The sequence below is a fragment of the Dermacentor andersoni genome, chromosome 3 (genome assembly GCF_023375885.2).
Source record: "Dermacentor andersoni chromosome 3, qqDerAnde1_hic_scaffold, whole genome shotgun sequence".
NCBI classification, from domain to species: Eukaryota; Metazoa; Arthropoda; class Arachnida; order Ixodida; family Ixodidae; genus Dermacentor; species Dermacentor andersoni.
This window is the reverse complement of record NC_092816.1, coordinates 32,636,846-32,660,849: the sequence shown is the minus strand read 5'-3', so window position 1 is coordinate 32,660,849 and position 24,004 is coordinate 32,636,846. Positions and strand designations below refer to the sequence as shown.

The 24,004-nt window shown below is 43.5% G+C and overlaps 1 protein-coding gene across 1 annotated transcript in view; it reads right to left on the bottom strand.

Moving 5' to 3' along the window:
• Positions 1-17,659: 17,659 nt before the first annotated feature.
• The window catches only part of LOC126520851 (ubiquitin carboxyl-terminal hydrolase 5-like), a 34,851-nt gene continuing 28,506 nt past the window's right edge, over positions 17,660-24,004 (bottom strand). Inside the window, exons 16-17 of the mRNA XM_050169649.3 lie at positions 18,754-18,834; positions 17,660-18,018 (exon numbers count right to left, since the gene is read on the bottom strand). Of these exons, the coding sequence (XP_050025606.1) occupies positions 17,780-18,018; positions 18,754-18,834 (320 nt within the window). The 3' untranslated portion in view covers positions 17,660-17,779. The remainder of the gene's footprint in view (positions 18,019-18,753; positions 18,835-24,004) is intronic.

The window sequence follows — 24,004 nt, the reverse complement described above, 5'->3', positions numbered from 1 at the left end:
TGGTGACAAGGGGCAAGGGAGATTTAGGTCCTCATCCCACATTACATGTGTTAGGTCTTTCCCCTTGCACCTCCTCTCCAGACAGCACTGGACAGACGGACTGACAGGAAACCACGAAAACTTTTCCAAGCAAACGCACCTCGCTTCATAAGAAAGAGGGCCCCGCCGGCGTGGCGGGGGATTCCTGTTTTTGCAGCTCGGCAAGCTCTCCCCAAATGATCAGGCTAAACGCATGCTGTCACATTAGGCGGGGGGGGCCCCGTCTACTGGTTCTGATTTTCTCGCTTCATACATGTCGCTCGAAGTTACGTTGCCCATGGTTCCATATACTAAGCAGGTTAGAATAAATGGGCCCCCTTCTCCTACTGTCCGAGGTGAGGCCCTGGCGATGCAGTTACCTTAGCCCCCCCCCCTTAATTCAGCGCTGGGGTTAGCTGGAAAAAGCGGCACCTACCTTGAGGCCGCCACGCGGAAAAAGCAAGAGCACAGGGGACAATGCCCCTTGTCGAGTCCGAATCATGGAGAAAATGACAAAGGGAAGCAGGGAGAGGTAGGAGAGAGCGAAAAGGTGATTATCGCCGGCGACTCAAACCTGGCTATGGGCTCAGAAGCAATTGTGGAGAGGGTGAAAGGTGATAAAAGAGTGGCGGTAGGGACATTTCCATGGCGGACACTGGGTTCTGTCATGGAGGGAGCAATAGAAAAGCTCGCGGAGATGCCCACGTGCGCAAAGTTGTCATGGTAGCAGTTGGGCTAAATGACATCCTAAACAGGAAAGGGAGAGGACTTGCCCAGCGCTAGGCGAAGGGGGTGGACGACTTGCGCGAGCTATCCCCTCACGTGCAGATCGTGGTGTGCACGGTGCCGGAGGTGCCTTTACGTGACAGTCATGTACAAAGAGCCGTAGTGGCTGCTAATGAGACGATATGGAAAATTAGCCGAGGGAAAGGCTTCGAGGTGGTCAAAGTAAACAGGGAAGTGAGAAGGTGTGGCGGTTCTAAACGAGACGGGATCCACTTCAATTACAGGCTGGCATGAGAGGTGGGCTGGCGACTTGGTGGTCGCGCTATTGCTTTTTTAGGGGGCCCACAGGCGCTCAGGAGGTCAGAGTAGGTAGCAATGAAGGTCCCCTACGGGAACCTCAGATGAGCATCGCCGTCGATAGCAAAAGAAAAAGAGGAAAGCAAGAAAGAGAGCTCGCCATGCAATAGGCTACATAAACATGCAGGGCGGCAGAAGAAAGGAAAAGTGGGCAGAGATTGAGGAACAGTAAATAGGGAACAAATAGGGGTGTATGCGTTTACAAAAACGCACCTTAGAGACTCGGAAGAGCCACCAGTGATTGAGAATTATGTTTGGGAAGGGTGCAACAGAACTAAGTCGGAAAGAAAGGGAGGGGGAGTCGGAATGCTCATCCATCAGGGAGCCAAATGGAAAAGAGTAAATTCAAAATGTCAAGAGCATCTTTTGTTATCAGGTACAATGAGTGGCGAAAAAAACGTGGCTGGGCGTCACGTATTTGTGGACCGGAAATAATTGCACAGGCAAGAATAAAGAGTTAGTGGAATGCATAAGCGCTGATATTAAGGGTTTCGGGAATGGTGCTGAAGTTATCCTATTATGTGACATGAATGCCCACATACAGGATTTAGACGGCTATACCGACAACAACGGGAAGTCAATGCTAGACCTGTGTGAGCAACGTAACTTCGTTATCGTGAATACATGACCTTGTGTGAAGGGCAGATCACGTGGGAAGTGGGAAACCGGCAATCAACCATTTATTACTGTCTGATGACAGAAAGAATTCATGATAAGTTGAGAGAAATGGTCATTGATGAGGAAGGGTATAGTAGCATAGGGAGTGACCATAAACGCATCATTTTGAAAATGGGATATGTAGTTGGGAAAGAGAGCAAGGAATGCAAAATGGCCAGTCCAAATTTGAACGCTGAACAAATAACAAATACCGTCACTAGAGTCGAGGAAGAACTTGGCAAATGGCCAAATAAAGAGTGGGAATATGGTGCGCTGCTAAGTGTAGTAACGACAGAAATACGGAAAGAGAAACAACATGTTCGTTGGAAAGGAAAAAAGAAACCGAAAAGCTGGTGGAACAGGGAAATACGAGAAGCGATCGCCGAACGACAGAAAGCATCCCGAGAGCACAGGCAGGCAAAGAAGGCGCAGTTGCCGCCGGATGAAGTAACCAGTAAATGGGAAATATACCGGGAGAAAAAGTCTATGGTTCAAATACTGGTGCAAGAAAAGATAAAAGGTGAAAGCGAACGTTGGTTGTCAGAAATACGTGATAAAAAGAAGGCCGCACCTAGAATATTTTGGAACCGCATAAAATTATTAGGCAGGAAGTCAACAACAATACAGCAACATATCCTAGACGAACATGAAAACAGACTGGAAGGAGAAGCGGCAATAAATTATCCGAAAAATAACAGCCGAATCTTTCCAAGGCAATGCCAAGGTTGTTTTTGAAGAAAAAAAGAGCATGAAAGAGACCCAGGTGGAAAAGGAGCTGGTGCTGACAAATTTCAACTGGAAGAAGGCAGAAGATAAAATTCCTAAGCGCACAGCCACAGGGCTAGACGAGGTTCCCGTTCGGCTGATTAATGAACTAGGACCAAAAAGTAAGGAAGCTCTGGTGAAAGCAGTGCAAGAAACTTTAAAAGATAGACGAATACCAGGGAGTTGGCAACAAAGTAGAATGAATTTAATTTATGAAGGTAAAGGGCAGAAAGATAGAATTCACTCGTATAGACCGTTGACCATTACATCGGTAATATACAGGCTAGCAATGCAGGCAATCAAATTAAAGCTTCAAGCATGAGCAGAGAATAATGGCATTTTGGGAGAACTTAAGAATAGCTTCAGAATAGGTAGGCGTTTAGATGATAACTTATTTGTTCTTACTCAATGCATTGAAATATCGAAAGTAGAAAGCAGACCGTTATATGTGGCCTTTTTAGACATTACAGGAGCCTATGACAACGTAGACAGCAACATTTTGTGGGATATTCTGGAAGGGGAAGGCTTAGGTGACGATTGTCTACAGCATTTGAGAGAGATTTACCTAGAAAATACCGCTTACGTTGAATGGGAAGGGATGAGGAGCGAGGAGAAAGTTCATATCAGCAAGGGACTCAGGCAGGAGTGCCCTTTATCCACACTGCTGTGTATGATGTACGTGTATGCATGATGTATGATCATACATGTATGATGTACATGGTGAGGATGAAGAGGGCGCTAGAAGGAAGTAATATCGGCTTTAATCTCTCATGCAAACAGGTGGGTACAGTAGTAGACCAGCAGCTTCCAGGTTTATTTTATGCGGACGGCATTGTGTTGCTAGCTAACAAGCAAAGTGATTTGCAACGTCTGGTTAATATCTCTGGACAGGAAGGCAACAATTTAGGTTTGAAATTTAGTTTTAGAAAACCAGGTGTTATGGTGTTCAATGAAAACAGTGAACAGACAGTGGCAATACAGGGCCAGGAAATACCTCGGGTAACAGAATAAAAATACCTTGGTATATGGATAAACGAAGGCAGGCAACACACACACACACACACACACACACACACACACACACACACACACACACACACATATATATATATATATATATATGAAAACACAGGAAAAAGCAATAACACTGAAGGGGAAGAGAAATGCAGCCATATGAAGCACAGAGCGCTATGGGGCTATAATAGGTACGACGAGGTCCTCCGAGGTATGTGGAAAGTGTAATGGTTCCAGGACTTACTTTTGGAAATGCGGTTGTTTGCTTTAAATCAGGGGTACAATCAGGACTCGATGGGAACCCAAGGTCAGTGGCCGCCTCGCATTGGGCGCTCACGGGAAGACTACAAATGAAGCTGTGCAGGGTGATATGGGCTGGACTAGTTTTGAAGTGAGGGAAGCTCGCAGTAAAATTGAGTGTGAAGAACGACTGAGGAATAATGAAGAAAGTAAATGGGTTGGGAGAGTGTTCAGGTGTCTGTACAGGAAAAAAATTGATTCACAGTGGAGGAAAAGAAGTAGGAAGCGTACCAGCAAGTATTTGGCCTGTAGGGTGGGCAACACAGCAACAAGGACGGTCAAGCGGAAAGTCAGAGAAGCTGAAATAATCTTTTAAAAAAGCCCATTTACGGCTGAATGCTGCAACGCTGAGTAGAAAGCAATGATCGTAACAGTCAAATAACCACTCTGCAGTTGAAACGAGGCCGTGTGTAAGTGATGTTCTACCAATGTTGAATGGTTGTTTCGGGGTCACGGAAATTGCAGTTATTGCGGCAGCTTTTCATTTGTGTCTGTCTTACCTGTTTGTGTCTGTGTTACCTGTGCTGACATTTGCGAATTTTTTAACGTCGCCTATTTCAACCAATATCACTTCCACGGCCTTTCGTTGTGATTTCGTAGCATCGGGTGTGATGGATCCGTGGTAGAGGGCATCGGAAATTTCTACCACCTGAGGTTTTATTAACATGCACCGATACCGAACTAGTACACAGTACCATGCGTTTAACCTCTATAGAAACTCGGCCGGCGCGGCTGGGTGGCTCCCACGTCCTCAGGATCAGCAGTTGAGCGCGATAGCTACGGAGCCTATACATCCGGGCCGATTTTATTGCTTCATTGTAGTTCGAAACGTAATTTATATTTGTTCTGTGGGACATTACACACGAATACTACGAAATGAACCATTTCTGGCGCATTTTTTGTTTAGCTTGAGTATATAGCGTGAGTTGAGTGGTTGTAGGCTACTGGTGGGATTAGCCTTGCAGTAGCTGCCGGCAATTGGTCCACCGTAGCGACACTTAATACATAAATCATATAAATCAGACACAGACCTCACAACTACACATAGTCACTCCTTCGTACACCGTGGTCACTCCTAAGGTCACCATGTGGAGGCCAAATCCGTATCCTGCAGGTAATTTAAAAGAAGGCGAGAAACCTCCTTTCTATCTAACTGGTTCCCGCGCGGGAAAACAATGTCCTGAAGAGAATATATAAATAGCATGCGCTTTCATTGAACGTTTTATTTTGTGGCCGTATTCTGTTTAGCAGTGCTTCCATAGTTATTCTTAATTTTGTTTTGAATTCTTTTACCTTACTGTAAATATGCAGATGAGGGTAAACAAAATATTGAATGCATACCAGAGCCTTACATGGGGCTTATATTGCACTAAATCACGACTCTCACGTAGTAATTGACTATAAAGCCCTGTTTAGCATATTTTCTGCACGAATATATTGTCAACTGGTAATTGCTATAAACCGTTCATCCATGCTGCTAAAATAAAGTGGCCACACGACTTCTCAACACTGAGAAAAAATGCATTCAATAGATAGCAATTTCCGATGTGATAGCTTGTTTATTTGGTCGGGAACTTTAAGGATTTCAAGAACAAGTGCTACAACTCACTACAAATTAACTGCAGTGCATGTCTTGCTTCCATGCCCACTAATTCTCGCAGCTTCGAGCTGGCGCAGGTGAATGCTTAGCCTTACTCTTGCATAACTTGATATCAACATGTGTTCCAGAGAATCCTTGTGTCGCTGGCATGCCTCCAGACTGCACTGAGCCCTCTTGATTAAATATTCTGTCACAGCCTTTAGAGGAGACTTCAGGGTGAACAGGTTGTCAGTCCAGGACGTGATTCCTCTAAAGTGCTCTTCGCAGGATGTGAGCAAGCTCATAACTTCGCCGCTTGGATAACATAAGTTCTTACCATCATGAACATACTCTTTTAGTGCAGTTAAATATGCATGCTCATGGCTCGTCGAGCCCAGCATTGCAGCCCTGCACTGCTCGCAGTTTTTCGTTTTTTTCAATATTTCTTTCACAAGAAAGCCACCAATATGGTGCAAAATGCTGCACTCAACTGAAGTCATTGCTTCTTCCAGTCATTCCGTGGGTGGTTCGTGCACTGGGGCAAGCAACACCCGGGCATTTCGGACCAGAAAACGCCGTGCACGTGTGTCTCTCGACCGACCGCAACGAAATGTGGGGAGCGCAACGGCAGCCGGCGGTCGGAAGCATAGAAACTCTATGGTAGGAAGGCCGCACTGACCCCTTCACAGAATGACTCCACCCTCCGAGAGGGCGCGCGCATCGAGGCACCCTAAACGCGCTTAGAGTACACGCGCTAGGGTGCCTCGATGCGCGCGCCCCAGCGGGGGCGCGCGCATCGAGGCACCCTAATGCCCCAACCACTGGCACGCGCTGGAAAGCTTCGGCGCGCGCCGAAGGGTCAAATGCGCCAAAGCGTCGGTCGGGAACTCGCTGAAGCGGAACGTCGCGTAGCGCTCTTTTCGACGCGCCGCCTATCTAGCGCTGGTTCCCCACCCGAACACCCCTGAGGCCCCGCGCACTCTCAAGTTCAACAAACGGCCACAGAGGGCAAAAAAATCGACCGCGCACCGCTGCTGATTAAACCGGCATAGTAGAAGCACTCCAGGGATGCCCGGGTTAGTTTCAATATCTCCCGTTATAGGCGCCGTAATAAGCGCAATTTTTTTTAGGAACTTTCTCCTACAATTGCCAAAGCATTTTTATTACATAAGAAAGAGTACAAAATTATCATTGCTAATTAGATATTGTACTTTCTATTAGTAAGTTTATTGTTTTTTTTTGTCATTATAAACGCAAATAACGTTCAGCATCATCGATCTTCCACGTGACCTTTGGCCTGGATTTAAAATGTTTACCGGTATTTTCGAGTGCTTCGAGTGTATGAAGTTGGTTCTTTAGTCTATCCGAACACCTCAAGGAGGAGGCCAAACCTGGTGCAGCCGCCGAGGTTGAGGAGAAGGTGAAGTCCGGCAAATACATCCCGCCGAGCATGCAAGAGAGTGCTAACCGTCGCGGAGAGCCGATGGCGCAGTCGCGCACCAGGGACGAGGTGACCACTATCCGAGTGACCAACCTGTCTGAAGACGTGCGTAACTCTGACATATATGAGTTGTTCCGGCCCTTCGGGCAGATTGCCAAGGTCTATCTGGCTAAGCACAAGAGGACTGGACAGTCCAAGGGAGTCGCATTTATCAAATTTGTACATCGCGAAGACGCTGCCCAAGCCATTGCCAACGTCAACAACGGCTTTGGTTCTGACAACTTGACCCTCTCCGTGAAATGGGCGAAGCCATCTGGAACTGCTTGAAGACATTAGCAGTAAACGATGAAGTCACCAGGGACTATTAGTTAAAGTAAAGGAATAAAAACGCCATGTGACTGACTTACCTGTGTTCAAGCGTAAGAGCTTTATCAGCATTCTGTGCGGATTCAGTTTTGACTTGTATTCAACTCTGCCAGTTATAGATTGACGAAGACCCTGGTGCATTAATATTAGTCGCACACAGCTAGGTGGATCATCAGGTATCGATGTAGAACATAGGTAAAGGGAACAAGTTTTTGGTTCCTGGTTATGTAAAGAAAACAAGATTTAATGGCTCATTGTGAGGCTCATTATAAAAGCAAGGCAAAGAGAACGTTGACATGCCAGTTTGTGCATGGGGACCATCTTTCCCTTTTATAGATCTCCACCTGCTTTGTGAATACCTTTAGCACATATTCGGTTAATAAGTGTATACTTGTCAATTGGCCATCTGCTATAGCCTCCTGTCTAGGTAGGCTGGAAAATATGGAGAAATGCTTGCGTACCATATGGAACATCACCAATGATTCTTTATCTTGAAACATTTTGTGAAGCGTTCATAAACGCCTAGCCAAACAATCACCAAAAAGAAAACTTATCTATGCCTGTGCAACCTTTTCGTAGTTTCCAGGCAGCCAATGGTTTTCTTTTTGACCATTTGTTCACATGTGTGTATGTAAATGTTTCAAACAACAAATGTTCTAGAATAATTGTGTGTCCCTTTCTATGTTGTCTCGTTTTGTACTACAAAGCAGAGTGCACGTGTTTGTTTCTTCTGAATAAGGGCATTGTTGCTGGAGACATCCTCTAGTCAATGTGTGTTTCATCTCTCTCTTTATCTCAAGACTTTGGTGTCCTTTTTCTTTTTGAGTATTGGTTTCCTTTTAGTTTCATGCCACTTATATTTCACAGAACTGAAAATACCATTATTCAAAATGTATCTGCAAACATATCGAAGCACTTGTGATTCAACCTATGCCAAAAATTTTAATGTGTAAGGTGTATTAAAACAGGCAGGCTTTAGACATCTAGGTGTTTTATCTTGGTATATCAGTACGGCCATCATGTAGCAGTTCACTTCTTTCATTATTTTTCACAATGTTTTACATTCAGCATGAATTTCGAGGGACTGGGCGGATGCTTTCAAGTATGCTAGATATGAAATAGCTTGCTCTCATATTACTCATTATACATTACTGGAGGAAGTTCTTGCATGGAGTCCACATTCTGTAATGACAAAACTTCCTGAGTAATTGAAAATTCTTAATCCTCTGCAGCAGTACACGTTTCGTGATCCTGAAGATGCAAAACTGGTGAGACTAAACTTACAATGAACCAAATTAATTGGCACCTGAAGGGGATATTTGCAGCCATGCTTGCATGCTTGTGAGATTTCGCTACAAATCGCTTACAGCTTTGTAATATTGCAGGCATCAGCCTTTGTTTAAGCACATATCGAATTCATTCAATGTCATGTGCATTACTCTTGTGCATACCAGTACGTTACATCGCAAAGGGCTATGCAGGCTTTGTCAGTCGAGCTCGACCCTTCATGGTTAGAGTTCCATGTACATTAACTCTATTCATGGTCAGTGAGAAGCGTGAAAGCACCATTGCAGACATGCCTCCATGATTGCAAATAACGCCAGTGCGCATTCTGCGGATAAGTCGGAGCGTCGGCAAACCACAGAACACCTTGTTACATGCCTCATTGCAATGAGGCGTCGCGCTGGACGTACTACCGCACTACGTCACGTAACTGGGAAATTATCCTTTATTCTATGAGTTCTTTATTCTATGATACAGGGTTTGTACATTTCTACTGTATAAGTTAATATCATTGTCAAGTTTACTAGCTCTTCTAATTTTTTCCACACTGCTCTGGAAACATTTTTCTCTTCCTGTGCGGAGTATCACATCGATCGTCATATGCACTTCTGCGAAAATTTATGCCTCCCAATAAAAAGTTATCAATTTGCTTACGTTTTCACCCTACAGCGCAGTCACATAACGGCTCAATCTGATGAGTGAGGCGTTTGTAAGGATGGCGACGTTCCTTGCCACAAGAGCTTTAACAGTACTGTTATACTCTCCCTTGGAGCAACAGCATTGGGATACAGCCACAGGAATGTTTGCCTAGCCATTCATAATTTTCTATGTGCCACAAGAAGAATGCCTTGTTAATAGTTCTTAGTTTCCACAATTGATTTACTTCTACTTCAATTTAGAAAATTCAAAAAGTAAAAGCACAAATCCACAGTTTAAAATCTTACTAGTGTTATTCGAAATTTAACTCGCTCATGTTTAAGTATATCCTTATATTATGTATTTCAGCAACAATTTTTTTTTTTAGTATTCCTATCAACACAAGGCTTATTATAGTATTGATCACTACTTTATCTCATGTATTCACAGTTTATTTTTCATCTTGGATCATATATTTATTTTCCTTTTTTTTGTTAATTATTAAGTAATTTATTTTAGTTTTTCAACCGTGTTAAAAGGGCACGGCAGCTGGGCTTGCACACAGATGAATAATCCTCTTGTGTTGCTCGTGCAGTTCATCGCCAGCCTGCTGGTGATACTGGTAGGAAACCAACAACCGTGTCAACACTTATGAGCTATGTGCTTCTGCGCCAGAATGACAGTTCTTTGGCGCCTCTGACACTGCAATCTTCGGATGGGTTTCGTGACATACCATCGTCAACTCCTAGCAGCAGCAACAGTGCAGTCTGCCAGTCGTGTGTAGTGGCGCTGCGGGCCACCTGGACTATAAAAGCTGTCAATGAGACATCACAACCCAAAGGGCACGTCAGCTGGTCTTGCGCACGGATGAATAATCCACTTGTCTTCCTCGTGCAGGTAAGAAAGCATCTTGGAAAATGCTTTCGTTCTAGCGAGCATTGTCTTGTTGTGCTGCCGCGCCTTGCGGTACTTCTCTATACAGTGTCTGACGTAGTGTACGTAACAGAGTTGCTGTTGCTTGCTGGCGATGTTTAAACTAACCCTAGACCCGATATGGCAGAACTTTCATGACAGCTACAACAGATTGCAGAGGACATAAAAGTAATAAAAGAAGAACAGTTAACAGCAATCGACAACAAATTAGAGCGCTTAACTTTCCTTGAAGACAAGCTTTCCTCGTGTATGGAACAGGTAACTAATTTATAGCAGGTGGTGTCATCCTTGGAACTAAGGCTAGATGACCTCGAGAATCGCTCCAGAAGGTCGAATCTCATAGTCTATGGTATGTCAGAAGAAGAAGATGAAAATAACGGGTTGCTGGAGCACACTGTGAATAAAAAGGTTGTCAAAGATTCCTTGAAATTTGATGAAGTCGCGATCGAACGCATTCACAGATTAGGTAGACCTGAAGAAAACAAAACAAGGCCAATAATACTGAAGCTTCTACATTTCAGGGACAAAGCGAAAATTTTGCGAAATTGTCACAAGCTAAAGGGGACTGCGTTTCCCAACAGCGAAGATTTTTCACCCCGCGTTCGCGACATTAGAAGAAACTTATGGAAATACGGCAAACCAAAAAAAAAATTCTGGCGATAAAGTCTCTCTGGTTTATGACAAACTAAAGATAAACGGGGAGCTATATTTTTGGGACGATGTAAAAAAAGACGTGTGCCCTGTTACACGTGCTTCAAACCACACAAAAAACCAGGGCAGGGAGACACGAACCCTACGCCCGCGCTGCCAGCGACGTCCCAAATAACCTTCATGAACATAAATGCGCATAGCATTGTCAACAAGCTCACTCACCTTGAATCATTACTAGTGGGTTTCGAGCCGGACTTCCTAGCCATTATGGAAACCTAGCTAACAAAAGACATTAACAATTTTGAAATAATTCCCCCGAACTACGCTATAGTTTGTAAGGACCGACAGACACGTGGTGGAGGCGTGGTTTTGTTAATAAAAGATGAAGTCCCTTTCGTTACAGTGCCTGAGGTTGAAAAGGGTGGAAGCGATTTTTTTGAAACTCTGTTTTTCTAGTAGCGCTATCATTGTTGGATGCATTTATCTCAGCCCTTGTTCTGATTCAGGCATATTTCAATCATTGTGTACTTACATACATCATGTTAAGGGCACCAGACTAATACTTCTAGGGGACTTCAACCTTCCTGACATCGACTGGAGTACACTGCAACATCATTCACCTTGCGTGGAAGTTGTTCTCGATATGATGCTTTCTTTCAACCTCATGCAGATCGTAACAGAACATACCCGCATACAAGGAACTAGCTCTAACATCTTAGATTTAGTGTTCCTGAGCAATCATTTCCCTTATCATGATGCGAATGTAGAAATACTAGAAGGCCTGTCTGACCACAAACTAATAATATGTTCTGTCCCATTTCATTACACTACACCCTCTTTCCGATCAACAATAACATATCGCGACTACAGCCAAGCTGATGACACTAGCATACTTGACACATTATCTGAAGAGCTATCATTGTTCCATCAACTCTCAGATGACACTAATACCGATATGGAAATCCTATGCCGTAGGTTTAAAAATATTCTATCGTATTGCATTACTAATTTCGTTCCTACCAAGACTAAAATTACGCGAAAGAATAACCCTTGGATTACTTGAACTGTAATTCATGCCAAACGGAAGGTCCGACAACTGAAAAAACGCAACGACGCCACCCACCAGAAGGAACAGCCGAAAAATTAACATTAGCCATTAACGATTTAAAATCTAAAATCAATATAGCTAGAACTTTCTATTTTTCAAATACGCTAACAAATTTCCTAAAAGATTCTCCCCAAAAATTCTGTCATTACTTAAATCCTAAAGTACATAATGAAAGTCATCCGTCCTCGGAGGAAAATCGAAATACTGCAACCACACTGAATAACTACTTTTGTTCCATTTTCACTACAGACGATGGGAATGCACCTCGCAATATCCCCTGCACCGGCAAACAACTAGGGTCCCCTTACTGTGGCCGAAGCTGGAGTCTTAATCCTTCTACTAAATTTAGACACATAACATAACTGATAACATTTCTAACACATTCCTGCGCAGATATGCCGAGTGGATTGCAAAGTTTTTAGTAATACTCTTTAACAAATCCCTGTCATCCTGCACCCTTCCTAAAGAATAGAAAACAGCTAAAATAACACCAATACATGAATCAGGAAGCAAATCAGATCCCTCAAACTTCAGACCAATCTCACTAACTAGCACAATATGCAAGCTACTTGAGCACATTATCTTAAAGCACATAACAACCTATCTAGAAGACAACCAAATTCTAACACTTTTCCAGCATGGCTTTCGAAAGGGACTTTCTACCGTTACTCAACTAATTGAACTCGTGCATGACGTAACCACCTCTATTGATCACCAGAAACAAATTGACCTTATTTTCTTCGACGTTTTGAAAGCCTTCGACCGTGTATCACACCCAAAACTTAATAGGAAGCTTGAACTAACTTTAGGAACTGGTTCAATTTTAGACTGGATTATTGATTACCTCACTAACCGTACTCAGTTTCTCGAAATTAACGAGAAATCCGTAACAGCTGATGTCACACCAGGTGTACCACAAGGAAGCGTCTTAGCCCCAGTGTTATTCCTAATTTTTATAAACGACCTTCCTGCTAGCATATTTAGCAACATTAGACTTTTTGCAGATGACTGTGTGCTATATCTGGAAATTAACTCTGTCATCCACCATATAGCTTTAAATAACGCCATAGCAGCAGTAACCAAGTGGTGTGAAGATTGGCAGATGACTATTAACGTTAACAAATCTGTTCTATTATCTGTAACTAGGAAGAAACATAGATCACTCTTTCAGTACACACTAAACAGCATTCCTCTTGCTTCGGTCTGTGAATACAAATACTTAGGAATATTACTAACCTCTGACCTCAGATAAGATGCTCACATTAACAAAGTCACGGCAACTGCACTAAAACAGTTATTTTTCATTAATAGATGCCTCAGACTAGCACCATCTGGTATAAAGATATTAGCATATAAAACATTTGCCAGACTGGTACTAGAGTATGCAAATGTCGTCTGGTTTCCTTTCGCTAACAAGCTGATTAAAAAACTTGAAGGTGTTCAGAGAAAGGTGCACAGATACATTTTTAACAAACATAGGCTAGCAGACTCACCGACAGAACTACTCAAACAAGACGGGATGCTAACCCTTCAAAACAGAGAAAACCTAGCGCGCCTTAAAGCCATTTACCAACTCATAAACAATCAATTAAATCTGGATACCTCACGATACACAGCGAAATCTCATGACGAGGTCAAAAACCTTGCAATCCGTTGAATAAAATGTATTTTTAAAGCGAGAGATTATGGGGACAATTCATGTGTAGTAGTTTCTTTAGTTCTTACCACAGATAAAGAAATACAAAGTGAAAACCTTGTTTATATTTGATCCACCCTTGTATGCAGCTTCTCTATGAGCTATCCTCTGTAATCCCCTGTCACTTTTTTGTAACATCACATCATTAAAAAGCTCCTTCCCACTCTGTGTTTTTGCTTGAGTCTGCATTGCCTGGTTGGCAGCGTTCTTTGTTAGGCCGTTCAGACTTCCCTGCCAGCTGCATCGGCGACACCACAATAGCATCGTCAATCCTGGCTTGCTTGGGCAAAAGTTGTTCTTAGTTAGCTGAACATTTCAGGAATTAAAGATTTTACTCAGTTGAAATACATATACGTAATTGAGCATTTCATCTTAATCTCTGTTTAGTTCCTGTGAGTCGACAGGCTGACAAGAAATGTTACTTGGCACTGCTTTGTCTGTGGTTCAGAAACAAGACCATTTATTTTTTTGGTGGTGATGAGTACTAATGTGGCCAATGTCAACTTTTTTTTTTTTGTACATTTACTATGGAATGTCCAAGGAGGAAACTACCTTTTAAACCATTTTTATTTGTCAAAAGTTAATACGTGGAGTCCGTATTTACTCTCAAGTGCATTGTATTCTTTTCCATCAATGTTAAAGGCCAACTTCAAATAAAAGTTTACTTTTGACTAAATTATTTATATGAGTAGTGTATACCACTGGAAGCAATCTTGGCAAAGCCGCAAGGCTGGTAGTTGTATAGTTTTCTTGTTGGCAGCCCTTAAACACCACCTAAGCAGACGACATGTCCACCTGGTGGTTGTCGCCATGAATTAAGTCGTGGTGAGATTTTTCAGCACACTGCAGACAGCCGCGAACACCGCCTTATCTCATGCCAAGGAGCCGCGCGTTCTAGGCCATGCATCACTTCTGGTAAACGACAATGGCAACATTTTCTTCAGCTTTGGTATTAAAAAAGTTTGGCAGGATGTTGCACACCTGTAACATGTGGCAGTGAAAGCCTGCTGCACATGTGGTAATAACGAGCCATAACGAGCCACAGTGTGCAGTAGACATATGGTGCTGTAGGTCGACCTCCTCAACGACACGTGCGAGCGCCTAATGCACTACCTAAAGATTCTTGCGTTTTCTTTCTTTGTTTTTTCATTATTTTGTTCTTTCCTTTGTTCTTTCGTTTCTTCATTCATATTTGGCCATGGCATCCTTGCTTGTTGACGCGGGTATGAGCCATTCCCCATGACATTTTTAGCATCACAGGGTTTAGCCACCGCGTTTTCTTTTTTTTTTTTGCATGAGCCATTGCAACTAGCCGTTTAAAGCTTTTGCCTTAGAATGGCTATTTTTCCAAGCTTTTCATGATGCTTCCACTCTTATTTTAAACATCAAAATTTGCACGGAGGGTCCTCTGTCTCTAAACTAGGCTTTTTCCAAAATTTCATTGCAGTTGGTCTTTACAGAAAAAAAACTAGCCCCAAGCAGATGCACCCTCGAAAATATATTAAAGCATATGGTTTAGTGTTTTATATCATCTGCAGTTTGTATTCCAAAGAACAAAAAAGAGCGAGAAAATCAACAAGGCAAGTAACTACTAGTCCGACCAGATAAATTGTAGCTTTCAGTGGTTCAAATTAAAATGACAAGTAACTTCCTTCAGTACTAGACACCTAAAGATACACCATAGAGTGAACATTCGCAGAACAAAACAATGCATAATACATGTCGGAAACATCTCTCATGCTGCCACAACATTTTGTAATAAGATGTGTTGCATCTGTGAACCCGGCACTCAAGTATGTACGTACAAAGGATCAGCCAAGTGCTGCTAATCAGCAATAACAATAGGAAATGCTAGAATGACATTTTTTACACATGCTTTCTCACTTAGTGTACTTCGCAGTTTGTGTAAGGTTCGTCAAATTTGTGTAATTGTGTGTTGCACTTGTCTCCTTTGACAGCCAACTTCCAAGATATAAAACAGCCACTTTCAATAAAATAATAAAACAAGGGTGCAAGAGAGTGAAACTTGCTTTCAAGATTGCTAGGAGCAGTTAATCTGTACTGCTATAGTTATTGAAAGTGATCTCACAGGTTAAATACGTCCACAGACTCTTACATTATTTACATAGCCAGTAGCAAAAGAAAGACATGCTTAAGCATGGTCCCTTGTTAGAACCTTCAGCATGCTAATTAAACCATGCTGCTGAAAGCAGAGAGTAGCACATCAACAGCACATTGCATGAAAATCTTGCTTTATAAATTTGATGTTTAGTCATTAAAATAAATTGGTTGTAACATGAATGTGAAAAATTTTGTCAAATGGCAACTTGTTGCTGAAAAGATCATTGAAATGTGCATTATAGTGAAATTCAGCATCAATCCTGGCGCCTCACTTCCCAGACTTATGCAACTTTATTACGAATGCTAAAGCACACAACTTTCATCTGTCCTTAACAACTAAACATCTTTTTGGCTGGTGCCAGGAGGTTATGTATTTAGGTGTTCAAACACACTATGCATTGAATGTACATGCTAGTGATTGGACCACATGTGAAGGGTGATGATTCGGGAGCTCTGTGAGATGATTCCTGATGTCAGCAAGACCTGCATTGACAAAATTTTGACAGGACATTTAGGGTGTGCCAAGGTTTCTGCAAGGTCGGTCCCGAGAATGCTTACGGAAGACCACAAACGGCAACATGTTGAAGCGGCCCATGAATTTCTTCAGGCCTGTGAAGCCGATGGCGTGGAATTCTTGAACTCTATTGTCACTGGGTATGAGACCTGTGTCCACTACACGACATCGTAAATGAAACAACAATCCCATCAGTGGAAACATCCAGAGTCTCCAAAGCTGTGGAAGTTCAAACAAACACTGCCTGCTGGCAAAGTGATGGCGAGCGTCTTTTGGGACTGGAAGGGGTTGCTATTGTGCAAATTCATGCCTGCCGGTAGAACAATCGATGTGGACTGGTACCGTGAGACGTTGCAGAACCTCTGCCACGTGATCAAAACAAGAGGAGAGGCATGCTCACGAAGGGAGTGCGTTTCCATCAGGACAACGCTCATCCACAGATTGCCCATGTAACAAATGATCCCATCAACAAATTTGGATGGGATACTGTCACACATCTGCCCTAGAGTTCATACATAGCCCCAAGTGACTACCATCTCTTGCCTGAATTGAAGAAACACCTGGGTGGGGTGCATTTCAGAACTGGAAAGGAGCTGAAAGAAGAGATTTTAAGCTACTTTCACAGCGCGGCAGGAGAGTTCTATGAATCAGGCATAAACAAGATGGTACACCGCATGCAAAAATGCACTGATCTCAACAGCGATTATGTCGAAAAATAGGGGAAAGTCTAAACTTTCCAAAAATGTATTATTCAATGCCAGTAAACATATTTTTGATTGTGAAAAATTATTGGGAACCTTATTTTACGGACAACCCTCGTACATTACATAGTATGCACATCTGGGAATTCCAAGCACACAGCGCAAAAAAAAAAAGTAACCCTTGCCTCTCCAACTAAACTCCTAAGAATTGCAGAGGAGAGCTGCACGACGAGACACCAATCCATAGCTCTGAAAAATGCTAATCATATTCATCAAGGAAGCACTTGACAGCAAACTTGATTCAACAAAAAACATTGTTGGGACAAGAAAGATTCAGAACCTAAACTGAGTTCAACAAAATATTTTATTCTCTCTTACAGTATGCAGGTTAAAGTTATGCATTTGTATGCCTGCTTCTAGAGTAACAGCTTTCAATGAAGTGCAGCAGACAACTTACCCCTAGAGTGAACTCTGTTCAGCTGAATTCCTTGGTAAGCTGGGCAGTCAAAAAATATCTCTTTAGTCCCTATAGATTCCATTGTAATCTATTATTGAGCACCCATTAAGCAACAAAACTTCATAGGTCAATCTGCACCTCTGAGTTGTTCAAAGACTCTCTGCATGTGATATTCCATTCATATCGTATTTGTGCAGATATGGTACTTCAGTATATTTTCAAAAAGAAACAAAGAAAGGAATTCAATATATTACTTTACAAAGTATGAATGACGATGCCATCGCTGCTTCACCCAGACAGGTGCATCAACAAAGGACAAGGAAAGGCTACCTTACTAAAGCGCTAAAAATATCTTTATAGAGCGTTAACACAAAAAACGTCCGCAACTACAGCAATCAATTGGCAGTCACTTCTAGTCTGGCAGGAAGTGAAAGGCCTCGCTGTGGCCCCACCACCTAGATGACACTAGACGGTGCAGTATCCATTCTCGGTCGCTTCATTGTAAGTTCTTCTGCATTGTCAGGAGTTCGGCGGTAAATGTAGAGGTAGCCGAACTCCTTAGGTGGGCGACCGGACACACATACCATGTTGTCATTGAAGATGACCCACTTGCCATCCTTCACTATGTGGCACACGTAGTGGCCCATGAAGGTGGATTGCCCCATGTGGCTGATGAATGCCATCAGCTCATACTCTGCATTCATGGGCAGAAGAGTATCACTTTGAACAACTGTGATCGAGAACGTGGGTTACAAGTGAACTTGATATGCTAGCATAGCTTGAGACAAGGATGGCTGAAAAATGTACAAGGGCGTAACTAAATATTTGAACTGATGTGAAAAGTAGCAAGGGTGACTGTCTGTGAATTTTAAGTCTGTGGACATGCACAGATGGGGTAGCTCCTATCCTTTCTATGCGTGGCCTCTGATAGACAGCTGCAGGTAACTTAAATCCACTTTGATTGGACAAACAAAACAATGTGACTATACATGTGAATGTGCACGCAGCTTTTTTTATTAATTTGAACTGCTGAATAGTTCAACCAATTGTTGCGCTCTTATGGAGTTGAATTAATGAAAGTTAACCCTTTAACTGCTGATGACGAGAGAACTCGCCATCACAATGAGCATCCTCTGGTGCCGTTAATGAGTTAAACTGTAAATTTTTGAAAATTCTTGCATGTGTATTTTCTTGTAGTTTGACAAGAAAATAATACACAATGACTTTCGCCAATTTTCTTTGCTCATCAAGAAGTTTTTTGGAATTTGTCACAGTAGTTGAGGTTAACAGTACAACAACATCACATCTTGAAAATTAAATAACAAATTGATTTAAACATGCTTTCTTACACATGCACGAGAAGGTGATACTTAACGGTAAAAAGGAGTCCTCAACTGCAAAACTAAGAAATCAAAGAACCCACACTTACTCTCTGGTCCATCCCTGATCTGCGAGAGACTGGATGTTTCCATCTCGTTCTCATCAGCATTCTGCACCTCAGTGCTGACACCTTCAAAGATAGATGAAACGATAAAAAGAAAAGACTTAAATATTTTGTGACTGCACAGCCTTCACGATAACAATAGTAAACAATGGTCATCAGTGATATCATGTGCATGAGGGAAGCTTGTAGTTGTGTGCAAGTGGTTAGTGTATGAAGGGCTAACACACTTAAGCTGAAAGAGTCGATCCTGCTGCAGGCTAATTCTTCAGCTAAAACAAGATTCATACATAAACACTTAGTTCTAGTCTGTTTTCATTACCCAAGTATATACTGATCCTTCAAATCATGAGAGTTCGACTACAGGCTTGTGCAGCTGAGTGCTAGCCTGCAATTCACAATACCAGAGGCACTATTATTGAGGGGAAATATATGCATACATTTATGCCATGCTAACATAATGAAATTAAACGAAATGTTGAAGAACTGTGTTGAAGAAGTGTTGAAGCACAGTGAAAAGAAAAAGCAGCAGCCAACCCACTGTCAAGAAAGCTCTCAAGCCTGGTTCACACACACATGCCAGAGAGTGTAAACTTGGCTTACAATATCACAGAAGTGTTCTACCTGGCATGACCTACTATTGCAGAGGAATAAAACCCATTTTGGAAAATACAAGATGGAATGGCAAAGTGAGTTTATTATAATACATTCCATAGGCCGGAGCTTTTGTTTTCAGATTGTCATTGCCTACAAGGTCTCGCCCAGAACTTTGCAGAGATGCTGAACAAGGGCCTGGAGGAGAAGAGAGTTGTGGGTTCTGGGAGCGAGCCAGTCATTACAGGGTGTGTGTGAAAGATGGAAAGTCCCACAGTGAAGGCAGGTTATGGGATCCAATGGTCTAGTGAAGTGGTAGATTGTGAGTGGGGTTGTCAGGGAGTGGGTCTTCGCACACCTGATATACAGACTTGTTTGCGGGTCACATGCCACGTGGATGTGCAAGTAGTGTTCACCTAGTTTCAGCAAGTTCTAGTATATGGTGTCTTTGTTTAGCATGCTCTTTAGGCATGATGCTCATGTGCTGACAATCTGGCCATGGAAATTGAGGTCCTGGATATCCAAGTCGATGTTGAGACAGTGCACTGTCTCGTTCCCCAGTATGCTTTCGTGGCCAGGTATCCATTGGACAATGATTCAGAGCTGCGAGTTTTGTTTAACGTGTTGGCGGAGTGAGTAATGTGTATGAGAAAGTAAGTGTCCTTGTTTGAAGGCTCTGTAGGCTGTCTGCTCTTATAAGGATGTCATGCTGGTGCGAGCAAATGGTAATGGCTTCTATGAAAGCCATTATTTCTGCCTTTGTGCTAGAGGGTACATCCAGGTGCAAGTTCATGTTGTGCCAGCTCTTGCATACCACAGCTGTAAGGCTTACATTTTCTTTGTGGCCGGAGTCCGTGTAGTGGATACCGGTATTGAGGTGTTGACTCTTAGGCTTGTTGGTGCAGTATACCTTTCTGCATTCCTTATGGCTGTCGCAGTTCATGCGTGCTGGTGCAAAGTCTACAGAAATATTCGGGATATGTTCCCATGGAAGCAGTGGACTTGGCGGCAGTGGCAGGAGATCTGTACTGACGGCATTGAGTCCCCTGAAGATAGATCTACCTTGAAGGGAAAGCTTTAGGTGGATTTCCTGTGCGTGTTGGATCATCATGGCACGCTCTTCTGTGGTGTTTAACAGCCCTGTGGGTTCTATTAGCTGGTTTGGTGTGAAGATGGGGACACCAAGGGCCAGGCATGTAAATGTTCTGATTGTAAAAATTTTTTTCTTGAGTCTTGTTGAATTGCAAATAGGGATACTGGTAGAGGACTCTGGAGTGTATTAGCATGCTATCATGCGTTTCAATTAAGTTACCCTAACTCCTCTATTCCTGCAAGCAATTCTCAGTAGAATGGGTAGTAACTGTGATAGCCGGGACATCATTTTGTTTATCCAGGCGTTACTGTGGCCATCTTCTCGAAGGTAGAAACCTTCAAGAAACTGTATATTGTCGCTCAGTTAACCCGTTAGTCTGCGGGCGATACGCAGTTGCTGTACGGTGCGTTGTTCCACTCAGCTGCAGAATAACTCGGACCAACTGGGCGGTGAAGGCCGTACCACAGTCTGTGATGATGACAGCGGGAGCACCATGTCAAAGGACGATATTTTTGACAAAGAAGTTGGCTACATCTGAAGCAGTAGCTCGCTGAACGGGCTGAACGGCTTGTGTTTCGCTGTATCGAGTGAGGTAATCAGTGGCGACAACGATCCAATGGTTATCAGCCGAATACTTGAGAAATGCGCCAAGTAAATCCATCCTGAATTGTTGAAAAGGTGAGCAGGCAGGTCGTACAGGCTAAAGCAGACCGGCTGGTCTCAGTGGTGGAACATTGCGACGCTGGCAATCTCGGCAACTTCTGATGTACTGCTTCACGGTTTTTATGAGTTTTCGCCAGTAGTGCTTCTGCTTGATCCTTGCCAGAGTACGCGTGAAACCAAGATGTCCGGATGTTGGTTCGTCGTGGCATGCATGTAGAACGTCGTTGCAGAGAGGAGTGGGAACAACAAGCAGAAAAATGGTTGCCATAGGGTGAAAGTTCCTCTTGTATAGGATGTTGCCGCGTAGGCAGAAAGAGGACAAGTCACGTGCGAACTGCTGTGGGGTTTGTGGGCGGCTTCCTTCAAGGTATTCAGTCAAAGGCTGTAGCTCAGAATCTTGGCGTTGCTGTTGAGCTAGGTTTTAAAGACGGAAGGGTGCAAAGAAAACCAGAGTCGTCATCAGTATCTAGTGGTGAGGGTTCGATGGGGGCGTGGGTGAGACAGTCGGCGTCCGTGTGTTTCTGGCCAGACTTATAGACGATTGTAACATCAAATTCCTGCAACCGAAGGCTCCATCTTGCGAGACGGCCTGAAGGATCCTTGAGATTCGCCAGCCAGCAGAGAGAGTGGTGGTTGCTGATGACGCAAAAGGGGCATCCGTACAAGTATGGCCGGAACTTCTGGATAGCCCATACAACTGCCAGACATTCCTTTTCAACTGCTGAGTAGTTTTTTTCAGCAGCAGACAACGTTTGGCTGGCATTCACAATAATGGTTCAGCACCAGCTTGAAATTGTACGTGTGTCGCTCCAAGATCAACGTTACTAGCATCAGTATGCACTTCTGTATCAGCCTCGGTGTCAAAGTGAGCAAGGATCGGTGGTGTCTGTAGACGTCGCTGAAGGTCGCGGAAGGCGTCAGATTGTGCCGGGCCCCAAACAAATGTGAAGTCGTTCTTGATGAGTCGTTGCAAAGGTGCGGCAATCTCACAAAAATTGGGGACAAAACGGCGGTAATACACACAAAGCCCTAAAAATCGGTGGACATTGTGCTTTGTCTTCGGCATCGGGAACAGAGCAACTGCCACGGCTTTGCCAGGATCAGGGCGCACACTGGTGCTGCTGACAATATGACCTAGAAATTTAAGCTCCTCGTAGCCAAAGTGACATTTTTCGGGCTTCAGAGACAGGCCGGCAGTGCGGATGGCTTGAAGAACCACCTCAAGCCGCTGGATGTGTTGTTCAAACATGGTGGAAGAAACAACTACATCGTCTAAGTAGACTAAACATGAGTGCCACTTGAGGTCAGATAAAACTGTGTCCATCATACGTTGAGATGTGGCTGGAGCGGAACACAATCCAAAAGGGAGGACCTTAAATTGATAGAAACCGTCGGGTGTTTTGTAAATGCTGTTTTTTTCCTGGTCCCATTCATCAACTTCAATCTGCCAGTACCCACTATGCAGATCCATTGAAGAAAAGTAACGGGCATGTCGCAGGCGATCCAAAGAGTAGTCAGTCCGAGGAAGTGGGTAAACATCTTTTTTCGTGATCTTGTTCAGTTTGCGATAATCGACACAGAATCGTAGTGAACGCTCTTTCTTTGTAACTAATACAACAGCTGAAGCCCAAGGACTTGTCGATGGTTGAATGACATCATCGTCTAGCATTTGTTTAACTTGATGACAAATAGCATCCTGTTCTCTCTGCGACACGCGATCTGTTCTCTCTGAGACATGCGATAAGCATGTTGCAGAGAAAACAGGATGCTATTTGTCATCAAGTTAAACAAATGAGCGTGTCACAGAGAAAACAGGATGCTATTCATGAACACAGTGATGATTCTGTGTTTGGTGGCTATGGTGTTGGGCTGCTGAGCACGAGGCCGCGGGATCGAATCCCGGCCACGGCGGCCGCATTTCGATGGGGGCGAAATGCGAAAACACCTGTGTACTTAGATTTAGGTGCACGTTAAAAAACCCCTGGTGGTCAAAATTTCCGGAGTCCTCCACTACGGCGTGCCTCATAATCAGAAAGTGGTTTTGGCACGTAAAACCCCATTATTTAATTTAATTTAATTCTGTGTTTGGTTAAAGGAGTCTGTTTGACCTTCGACGTGGTGGCGAAACAGTCGCTAAATGACGATAGCAGTGTGAGGAGCCTCTCCTTTTTGGGTTGGTCTAGCTGTGGGTTGGCGTTGATGTGACTGGTCAAGTCCACATCGCTGGGTTCCGGAATCAAGATTCTTGTTACCGAAGCACAGGCGTTGGACTCGGCCACCATTTCAAAGTAGGCCATGGTGGTATGCCTAGCAAAGTGCTTGTATTCGCCACTGAAGTTGGTAACTAGGATCGTGGTTTGCCTATTTTGAAGCTCTATGAGACCTCGTGCGATGCTGACTTCTCGATCTAGGAAAATGGTGAGGTTACCTTCGGCGATGCCTATTCCTAGTTGGTCTTAGGGGCATTCAATGAGGACAAAGATGCTACTTCGAGACGGTAACGTCACGCAGTCATCGACCACGCGTAAAGTCGCTCGGTGATGTTCATTCTCCACACTTGAATCCAAAGAAACATAGTTAGAAAAAGTCACAAACAAGTCACGCAGGTTAATGATCACCCCATACTCCTGGAGAAAATCCATGCCCAGTATAACCAGCCGAGAGCACTTGGGTAGCACAAGGAAAGGCGCTACGAAAGGCGAAGTAGAAATTGCAAGTCTGGTAGTGCACCGTCCAATGGGTGACACGAGGTGTCCTCCAGCCGTAATCAGATGTGGGCTGTCCTACGCGGTCAGCACTTTGCATAGCCAAGTGGCCAGTGAGGCACTCATTACTGAGTAATCAGCTCCCGTATCGACAAGTGCAGTTACCGGATAACCGTCGATGGAA